The sequence below is a fragment of the Anopheles merus genome, chromosome 3R, assembly GCF_017562075.2.
Source record: "Anopheles merus strain MAF chromosome 3R, AmerM5.1, whole genome shotgun sequence".
Taxonomy (NCBI): domain Eukaryota; kingdom Metazoa; phylum Arthropoda; class Insecta; order Diptera; family Culicidae; genus Anopheles; species Anopheles merus.
This window is the reverse complement of record NC_054084.1, coordinates 45,515,132-45,525,239: the sequence shown is the minus strand read 5'-3', so window position 1 is coordinate 45,525,239 and position 10,108 is coordinate 45,515,132. Positions and strand designations below refer to the sequence as shown.

Below are 10,108 nucleotides of genomic sequence, written 5' to 3'. Positions count from 1 at the left end.
CGCTACATTTCTCTAAATCCGACAGAAGATGACAGTTTATGTGCTTTTCCGGAACTTAATCAAGATAACACCTTTTTTGGCAGTCCATTGATCGTTATTTTTACGTCTACTGAAGGATGTCTGTTATCGGGTCAAGTCCAGCAAGGATCAAATCTCGCATACGATATGCTGATTAGCTCGAGACTTAATGTTATATACAAAACTCTTATACATGCTCTAGATCAGGATTGTTGCGCTACACTGTCTTCCATGTCGAACTTTGGCGCACTGATCATCGCTGTAATCTCAATGGATTTGAATTTCAATACTTCTTTAGGAGGAGGAGGGCTAGACAGATCTCCAAGCGCAATTTATGGTTGCAACTCCTCATCCTTGTAAGCTCCCGATCTACCTGACCTGATCCAGCATTCGAACTAAAAGCACAGATCAAGCACTGTTTCACACGATCCGTAGCACAGTTCTACTGCAAAGGTAAGTGCATATTAGTTAGTTTTCCTATCGATCTTCACTGTGACGGTTTAGCGATTTTCATTATTTTCCAGCTTCAACCTCCTCTCACGCGGGTGTGCGCTTTTCCTCGTCGGGATAAAATTACTAAATGTAAACTTTGCATGCAATTATGTCGCTGTATGGTAAGCAAATAAAAATCTGTCCTATTGCAACACGTCGCTTGTTTGCAGCGGATATTTGCCCACAGTAAAGCCTGATCGCCTGTGCATTGTATTTAACACGTGCTGCAAGCTGTATCAATACCGATCGATTGTATGATTCCACGATCTCTGTGTGGTATAAAAACGGCGCTGAACAGCAATAAAGATCATCACTTACATTTGTTTTATTCTCCACGGAGTCAGTGAAATAACACCACAAACATAAACGATGAAGTTTCTACTGCTTGTGACCAGTGTATTATGCCTTGCGCTAATCGTATCCGCCCGTCCGGCTGACGACACTTCCGATCAAGAATCATCTACTGAGCTAAGCGAAGGTAAGGAACTTTCTTTGAGTGTTGTAAACATTGAGGCGCTCATTAATACACGTTCGATATAGACGCTGGGGCAGAGGAGGGTGCAGAGGATGCTGGGTCGGATGCGGAAACCGATGCCGGTGCAGCTGACGGTGAAGAAGGAGCAACGGACACAGAGTCAGGGGCGGAGGGTGATGATAGTGAAATGGACTCCGCTATGAAAGAAGGCGAAGAAGGTGCAGGTAGCGATGATGCAGTGAGTGGAGCCGACGATGAAACCGACGAGTCAAAGGATGACACAGAAGAGGGCAGCGAAGAAGGTGGCGAAGAGGGTGGCGATGGCGAGAGTGGTGGTGAAGGAGGTAATTTGGGAGAGAATTTCGTAATGCCTTTGGAGTTTTTTAAAAATAATAATGATCGTCCGCTGCAGGTGAAAAAGAGTCCCCCCGTAACACGTACCGTCAGGTGCACAAGCTGCTGAAAAAGATCATGAAGGTTGACACCAAGGACAAGTACCTGAAGTCGTTCGTTGTGGGCCGTCTGCAAGAACGGTTGATGAACCCTACCATCGATCTGGTCAGCACTATCGAAAAGTATTCCAAGGTAGGTGCAGCAGCGCTTCTACTACATCGGACGATGTTACAGGAACAATCTTTTTTTTTAATTTGATTAGATTAAGGAGTGCTTCAGCTCACTGGACAAGGACGTATCAGCCATGGTAAAGGAGTCCGAAAAGTCGTACGAAGAGTGTAGCAAGGATAAGACCAACACTAGCTGCGGCACGGAAGGCACCCGGGAGCTGGACGATGGACTCATCGAGCGGGAGCAGGAACTGTCCGACTGTATCGTTGATAAGCGCGATGCAGAGTAGGAAACACACCGTTAACGACACAAACGCGCGGCGTTGTCCCTTGGAATCTTGCAACAAATAAATGCATCATATAAAATGAAATCTGTTACCGTTGCCTGTTTTCCTTTACACACTGAAGCCATCACACGTTCAAGAACATCACAAAAGGTTCACAAAAGGTGTTTCCAACTCAATTCTTGATAACAGTACTTTATTTTCATACCTAAAGCAATGCAAAGCGCGTTCTTGTTCGGGACAGCGCTGAATGTTCATTGTAACGTTCGTTCGGCTTCCATGTACTACCAGACATTTGTGGGCCTTTGAATATTTTTGACGAAGCGTGCCACCTAAGAAATAATATGTATATATACACGCTTGCATATATCGTTTTTTTGTATTTTGTTTTTGTTTTTTAATGTAATAGTTCATAACTTCACATTGGATCGCTAACATGTGTTCTCACGCTGGGTGTCGATTTAGATTTCCCTTTTTTATTTTCAATTTGAATCACTTACTAGCAATATTAGTCCTCGATCCAATCGACATTACACTATCATCAAGCGGTTTTGTAACACTACACCTTCACTAAAAGGCGTTAAAAAAGAAGAAGCGGGCACTGTTATTTGCCTTAAAGACTGGCTGCTTACCGCTTTAGTTTACTTTGCAAGATCGTTTAGAAGCGTGCAGAAGGATGTGGGTTTTATATGTGAGTTTGGATGTTGTCTGCAACCCGTTTGCATTGGGCTGATATCCAGCACACACGCACACACACACACTTCATCCCAATCGGTAAGAAATTTGCCTTTTGCATGTCGTCCTGGTGCGACGGCCTTCATCTACCCTGTGCACCTTCCGATCTCGCATTGATTCGCGCGATCTGCCCGCTGCCCTAATTCTCTTCAGCTGCCAGCTTTTCACCTCCCATGATCGCTTTTATATCCTCCGCGTCCAGTGTTTCGTACTTTAGCAGCGCTTCCGCCAGTGCCTTATGCTCCTTGGCGTGTTGCTTCAGGATCGCCTTTGCTCGTTCGTAGCTTTCGTTCAGCAGCTTCTTGATCTCGTTATCGACGCTTTCGATCGTCGATGGTGAGAGTACCTCATTCTGTCCGAACCCTTTCGGACCTTCGATCGTGCGAAGGCCAACCCTCTCGGACATGCCCCACTCCTTGACCATGTGGGCCGCAATCGAGGTGGCTTGTTTCAGGTCACTGCTGGCACCTGTGGCAGAAGTGAAACAAGCAAACGCTGTTAACACAGAGTGAACAACCTTTTGACGATTGAATCAAATTTTACCGGATGTAATCTTGTCCGCTCCGAAAATCAATTCCTCCGCCGCACGACCGCCCATCATCGTGTCCATCATGGCGAGCAGCTGCTGCTTGGTTACATGATAGCGTTCCTTCTCCGGTATGTAAGCGGTATGGCCGAGCGATGGGCCACGCGGCATTATTGTAACCTTATGTAGTGGATGGGATTCCTACAAGACGCAGATGGAAAGTAAAACCTGTTTAACACACACACTCACACACACACACACACACACACACACACACACACACACACACACACACACACCACACAACACACACACACACCACACACACACACACAACACACACACACACACACACACACACACACACAGAGCAATGTTAATCATACAGACGATGACTTACCTTTGTATAGTAAGCAACTATGGCATGTCCACCTTCGTGGTATGCAGTAATTTTGTTGGCTTCCTCGTCCGGCAGACGCGACTTTCGCTCCGGTCCCATAAGTACCTTGTCGCGTGCATTTTCCAAATGTTTCATCGACACCGTTTCAGCTCCGTCGATTGCCGCGCTAAAGAACCGGAACCAAACCAACATTAGCATCGCTGTGATTGTACTATTGGCCAGTGATCTATTCTTACCGCAAAGCCGCCTGATTGACCATATTCTCAATGTCCGCTCCCGTGAATCCAGTCGTCCCTCGGGCAAGCTGATCGATGTTGATCTCCCGGCTAAGAATTTTGCCCAAATAGTAATTGAGAATTTCCTTCCGTCCGGTAAAGTCGGGCGTCGGCACCACCACCTCCACATCGAAACGGCCCGGTCGCAGCAGCGCTTGGTCAAGATCATCGCGTCGGTTCGTTGCACCCAGCACGATCACGCCCTCGTTCTGTTGGAAGCCGTCCATTTCCGACAGCAGCTGATTGATCGTTTGGTTCGCGTACGGATGTAACACCGAGTTGGTACGCTTCGCACCGACGGAATCGATTTCATCGATAAAGATTACGCATGGCGCACGCTCCTTGGCGGCCTCTGAAATTCACACCCAAATAATAAGATGGAAAAACAAACGAATGAATGCCAAATGAATGGGCGGTATAACAGGACGGGGAAATTCACGTCAAGGCTTACTGAAAAGATCACGAACGCGGCGTGCTCCCTGTCCAACTAGAACCTCATCGAACTCTGGCCCAGCAGCGTGGAAGAATGGCACACCAGCCTCTCCGGCGACGGCACGGGCAAGCAGCGTCTTTCCCGTCCCGGGCGGTCCTACCAACAGCACACCCTTGGGCAGCTTGCCACCTAGATTGCTAAATTTGCCCGGGTTTTTCAGGAACTCAACCACCTCCTTCAGCTCCTGCTTTGCTTCGTCGCAGCCCTTCACATCCTCAAACGTCACGGTAATGTCCTCGGGATCGACTTCCACCTGATTGCCGATTTGTATTCTACTAAAGAAAGCAAATGTCACACGCTGGTCAGTCAAGCTGACGACGACGACACCCGAATAGACGGTTTCAGCTAGTTCACACCGACACTCACCTGAACACGGATCCATTCGGCGATGCGAACATGCTGATGAAGATGCCGATAAACACGACGATGATTAGCAGCTGCTGGAAGAATTTCAAATACTTCATCGCCTTGCCAGAGCGGTTCTGCTGATCCGGATGGGATGCGGTGAGGTAGCCTTCGGCGAAAGCAATCTTCAACCGCTGTCGCTGCTCGTCCGACAGCATCGGATCGTCGGCCAAAAGCTTATTCAGTGGCTCGCCATGTGCCGACGGGGCAATGGTTTGTGCTGAGTACGCCACCGGGTCGTACTTGTGCGAGATTGGCGGTGCTGGATTACCTGCAAACGGACAAACAAGGTATGCATTTAACTGACAATTTTTCTCACGACCGATTTCTTCACTTAAGTGTGTGCACCCTTACCCAATGCATCCTTCATGCGTGTGTACAGAGCCGGATTGCGCTTGAGTTCGGCGCTTATCGAACGAACCGTCTTAAAGCCACGCTGCTGGACAGTGTTCCAGCTGGTGGGCTGCGCCAGTAGACTGCGGACAATTTTCTGCACCGATTCACCACTGAACGACACAGTCTCAGCGATTGCATCACGCTTTCCATGCTTTACCTTGGGCGTAACGTTCAAACTCCAGGGCGTGCTTTCCTTGATGCTACCCAGCAGCTCCACCTGGCTGAAGTGCTTTAGCAAATTACGCTCCAACCGGCGGGGTAACTTCAGCCGGTACAGCTCCTCCGACGGCACTTGCGCGGGCGCTGCTCCCGCCGGAGACGGCTCGACTGAGCTGCGGAACGCATCGGTGTAAAACGTGACGAGCGATTGTTTCAAGCGTGGCACAAAATCCTGCTGCGCTAGCTGAGATACTGCTTCCCTTCCCTGCTGAGGCTGCTGCTGCTGCTGATGGTGTTGATGGTGTCTATGGTGCTTCTTGAAGGCAATGCTGCTATGTCGTGGCGTAATCTGAGACAGGTGAAACAGTATTTGCTGCAGGGAGAAACATAACACCCAATCAGTTGGCATGCGAAACTGGTCACTGGTACATCTTGCGCGGATTTGCGTAATTCCCAAATGGGAAGGAGGAGAGCCAACATCCGGCCGCCCAGCTCGCATACTTACGTGCTGATGTGTGTTTACTGTAAACATGCTAGCGCAAGGTTGTGTTATCAAGATGGATGCTGCCCGCTGAAATCGATGCTCTCACAATCAAAATGTCGAGCGACTGGATGCCAACGGTCAGGAATGGTGCAAAGCGTTTGCCACTATCCGTGCGAGCGATGCTGCAATGGAACGGTGATATTTTATAACTTTATTCACGCAATAATAAACGCAATGATTGCAGCTCCCGATTGAACTTTTTTGGCTGTTGTATAATTTGACGTTTCTACTACATTCGATAAACGTCAACGACTGCGAGCCCTTCAGAAACGGCCACCGACTGTATTTCACAATCCCTGTACCAACTTCAAAGACATGAACAGAGTGTCGGCAAAATTCTTCGCAATTTTGTAATGCTTCAGAAAAATACATCAATCCGATGTACATCTAAATTTTTGCAAACATTTGTAAAACAAAGAAAAATTACAAGATCGAATTTAATTGCTGTTAACGAACACATTTCATACTGTTACCTGGGCAGCGCGCTGTCAGACCAACTTGATGCCCAGTGTGGCCAGATTATTTTGGCGGTTTTCGGTAGGCGCATCAAAATTTTATCGGTAGTTTTCGGTAGATTAACCGTCTTGTGTACGACCAAAAAACTTTACGTAATCGGACAACCGCCTACCCGGGTAGGCCATACATTTTGTATGAAACAATGATGTTTTTTGTGGTTAAAAGAGTATATCTTTTGAATTTCTAGTAAGATTTGAATGAAAACTGTCTTAAAGGTTCATAATAATGTTTTATAACACATCGTAGTAAAATTAGAATTTTGAAAATCCTATCGAAATTTTTTTCTATCAAAAATATGTTCTAACTCCACCACCATACTGGCCAGGCCGCATGTTTTATGTGGATGATTAGTCTTTTCTAAGTTTTACTTACGTTTCTTTCAAAAGTTCTCAGAAAAAGTTCAAAAGTTCAGTTCAAAAGTTAAAATATGCTCATTATGTTTATTAAAAACCGGCTCCGACCGGCTTCAGACAACTTCGGAACCTCCTCCACTCCAATCCAATGGAGTCGGCTCCGTACCGTACGGCTCGGAAGCTGACTCCACTCCAGCTGCTTTGGAACCGGCTCCGCACCAACGACTCCGCACTCATGGCTCTGAAGCCGGTTTTTACAGATTGCACCAAAAAAATCATTTTGAATAAAGTATCAATCGGGAAGATCCATAAATAGGTGAGTAAATAATGTTGAAAGGAATCTATAAAAAAATTGATAAGTGTTGAACATTGTTCAACAATCACACAATCACATCGGGTGTTAGCTTCTACACTTGCGAGAAGATAGATTCGTTTTTTAGGCTATCATACAATGAACGTTAGTCCAGAGCCGTTGATCCGGAGCCTTTGATTCGTCGCCGGCTCCGGGGCTGTTTGTACGGAGCCAGCTCCGGAACTGTGGTGCGCTTCAAAACACCCATCCCTATTCGGCAGTAACATTATGCCAAAAGTATGAATGTGTTGCGCAGCGACCACATCGAAGGTGGCTGTTTGAATTTATAATTAAATAATTTATATTTTGTTCTTAGTAGGCTATGATAGCTTGTAATTTAGATTATAAAAGGAGGAAATAATTATAATAAATCAGTCTTACACCAGCATTTGATGAGTGCGTTTCTCTGTTTGGTGTTAAGATTCTCCCGGGTGAAGCTTTGGGCGAATACGATTGCCTTCTCGACAACGCTTAACGAAATCAGTAGCGGCGCTACCACGGAATATACCTCCCAATTTACATTGGAAAAGAGGTAACATTTTTGATTGAAACAAATATTGATAGGATTTTCAAAATTCTTATTTTACAACGATATGTTATAAAACATTATTGTGACCTTATGAGACAATTTTTATTCAAATTTGACAAGTAATTCAAAAGATATACGCTTTTAACTATGAAAAACATAATTCTTCCATACAAAATGTATGGCCTACCCGGGTAGGCGGTTGTACATGTGAAGGGTATATAAACTTAAATAACTTAAAAAAATATTTGAACATATTTGATATTTTTTATATTTTGCACATGGGTAGAAAACATCTTTTCTGAGGCATTTTTAAAATTTGAAATCGATACGATTTTTTAATTCAAAGTAATTTTGGAATAAAGATGCAAGACTTACCCGGGTAGGCGGTTGTACACATGACGGTTAAAACTCGAAACTTAACAGAGTTAGAAGAAGTAAAAGCGAAAGAAGTGTTAAGCGGGAAGGGGGGGGGGGGGGTGCTAATGCGCAAAATGAATGTTCCATCTCACGAGAATATGCATCCTTTATCTAGGATATGGATTAGATTTGGTTCAGCGGTTACACAAATGAAGGTTTTTCTGAAGTGTCGATCTAAAAATTGCACTAGGAATTGTAAGCCAAAGAAGAACTAAGATGTACATTTTTTTCTCAGTGGTGGCAAGTTCTTTTTCTCGGGGCTCCACGCGACCACCTACGGTCGCAGCATTACTCCATTGGATACGATTTTAACGTACGTGCTTTCATTTGATTTTCGCTGGATTATTTAGATTGATTTGATTGTTTAGCTGAGTTTTATAGTAAAAAATGATTTAAAAAATTGAGATTTGTTCCTTCAAACCCCAGATACATCGGTATACATCGGTATTTTTGGTCACTTTGCCCACAGGTCAAGGCGATCTTTTTGGCGGCCACCGTCGCAAAACCGTCGCAAAACGTCAAAACCGACGTCGCATGTACTGCAAACCGCCCAAATATCCAGAATTGCTTAATCAGCTCATTTTGGCACGCTAAAGATCGCTGCTCGAATTCGCCTTTTGCAGTAGTTAAACAGCACCAAAGTTCTAGGTGGGTCTTTCAAACAGCGCTTAAGCAGCTTCCTTATGCTACGGTGCCGGGGATTATTTTTCTTTGTGTTTTATTTTCAAGCAAGCATCATCGATGAAATAAACAACAAGATTTGTTTCGTTTAAACACATATGTATATTTTTAAATCTTTTGTATTGATGAATTACACAAAATATTACACAATTTACTGATAATTCACAATCACTTCACTCAATATTCATTCTTCAATTAACGAATCTAACTTGTGCAGCAGCAATGAGATTATTGCCGGCGTCCGTCTTTGACACTTTGACAAGAGCCACCTTGAACCGATGTCATGCATTAAAAAGCTATAAAGTTCCACCAAGTTCGGTACGCTTTCTTAACAAGCCTTCAAGTTCCACCATGAATCCTACACATAGTGCTAATCAGCCGCAAAGTTTCAAAGAGTACCATGTGCCTGTTAAAAAGCTCCATAGTTCCGCAAAGTACCGTCTATCTCTTAATCAGCCACAACCCAAGTGCCACAAATCCACTAAACGACCACTAAACGGCTTCTAAACGCCTCAAATTCTCTACCTAAACGGAATATAGAAAGACTTCGTTTAGCAGACGGCAAACGACTCATGCATTCTAAAAATAGCAAAAAAGCTGGTGGCGCCATCTGTTTGTGGGATACCCAACCTGTGGAGCTTCCTCGCTTGGAGGAGAGCTTTCTCATTTCCTCTGTACTGTTGTATGGTTTCGCATTGAAGTTATGCATCGCTAGAACTAGAACGGCGATACGATTGTTTAAATACTAAACTCCAACGGAAACCACCAGTACTGAAGCAAGTGAGATTTGAGTAATGGTCGTTGGTGTTGATACCCACGTATCTGACCACACGACCATTCGTATCCCTACCAGCATTAAACGGCTTTGAAGGCATTCAGAAGGCATTTAAGGCCTTAGTCGCCTTAGAAGGCGAATAAAGATTTCAACCGAAACTTTCACGGCTGTAACGGGTTCTCTTCGAAATCTTTCAACTTTTTGATTCAAGGAGAACAGATAGCTTACCGCCATCTTAGCTTGTTTATATACTGAATTTGCACCTGTACCAATGTAACTGCCAAATAGAGCAGTGACAACGCTTTTGGTTCCGAACCGAGAAAGCGTGTGTTCAAATCCAGATTTTTATGATCTTTTTTCTGCGTTTATTTCTTTTTAAATTATTTTTTTCTTACTATAATTACTTTAAACAAAATTTATGTGAAGCGAAATTAAAATAATACCTTTTTAAAAAAACATAAGAATTACACTATGTTCACCGTTCATTATCAGGATGGGAGAAATATGTATCTCATTTTTCCTTTTATTTTAGTTATCGAAATGAGTTTGGTATATTATCACCTTTCAATGAGTTGGTCTTTAACAACCGAATAATGTAGACCATCTTTAATAAAGTGAAATAGCTCAGAGCTTAACGCAAGAGATCATAACACGTAAATCATGCTATCGAATCTCACGCTCATATCTGGGAACACTACAACAGTGCAGTGCTGAAGACGC

General features: G+C 44.2%; 2 protein-coding genes across 3 annotated transcripts; one reads left to right on the top strand and one right to left on the bottom strand.

Moving 5' to 3' along the window:
* The first annotated feature begins 15 nt into the window (after positions 1-15).
* LOC121595752 (30 kDa salivary gland allergen Aed a 3-like) lies at positions 16-1,913 on the top strand. The gene is made up of 5 exons (XM_041919952.1): positions 16-471; positions 523-988; positions 1,051-1,329; positions 1,398-1,570; positions 1,641-1,913. The coding sequence occupies exons 2-5, from the start codon at positions 880-882 to the stop codon at positions 1,836-1,838; spliced, it is 759 nt and encodes a 252-aa protein (XP_041775886.1). The 5' UTR covers positions 16-471; positions 523-879; the 3' UTR covers positions 1,839-1,913.
* Positions 1,914-1,999: 86 nt separating this feature from the next.
* On the bottom strand, positions 2,000-6,005 carry LOC121596767 (ATP-dependent zinc metalloprotease YME1L). 2 transcript variants are annotated; one of them, XM_041921981.1, is made up of 8 exons: positions 5,727-6,005; positions 5,021-5,594; positions 4,628-4,937; positions 4,220-4,536; positions 3,730-4,120; positions 3,494-3,659; positions 3,111-3,294; positions 2,000-3,035 (listed from the first exon to the last, which is right to left on the bottom strand). In XM_041921981.1, exons 1-8 carry the CDS (start codon positions 5,751-5,753, stop codon positions 2,707-2,709), a joined length of 2,298 nt encoding a protein of 765 aa, XP_041777915.1. In that variant the 5' UTR covers positions 5,754-6,005; the 3' UTR covers positions 2,000-2,706. The 2 variants fall into 2 exon arrangements, with proteins under 2 accessions (XP_041777915.1, XP_041777916.1); XM_041921982.1 differs by having other exon boundaries at positions 4,220-4,533.
* Positions 6,006-10,108: the final 4,103 nt, after the last annotated feature.

What these genes read in the sequence shown, in the direction of transcription:
- LOC121595752 (XM_041919952.1), top strand. Translation starts at nt 880, where the DNA reads ATGAAGTTTCTACTGCTTGTGACCAGTGTATTATGCCTTGCGCTAATC. An exon ending in ATCTACTGAGCTAAGCGAAG is followed by an intron (nt 989 to 1,050) that starts GTAAGGAACTTT and finishes CGTTCGATATAG; the next exon opens with ACGCTGGGGCAGAGGAGGGT. An exon ending in CTATCGAAAAGTATTCCAAG is followed by an intron (nt 1,571 to 1,640) that starts GTAGGTGCAGCA and finishes TAATTTGATTAG; the next exon opens with ATTAAGGAGTGCTTCAGCTC.
- LOC121596767 (XM_041921981.1), bottom strand. Translation starts at nt 5,753, where the DNA reads ATGTTTACAGTAAACACACATCAGCAC. An exon ending in CCGCGTTCGTGATCTTTTCA is followed by an intron (nt 4,121 to 4,219) that starts GTAAGCCTTGAC and finishes TGTGAATTTCAG; the next exon opens with AGGCCGCCAAGGAGCGTGCG. An exon ending in AGCGGACAAGATTACATCCG is followed by an intron (nt 3,036 to 3,110) that starts GTAAAATTTGAT and finishes CTTCTGCCACAG; the next exon opens with GTGCCAGCAGTGACCTGAAA.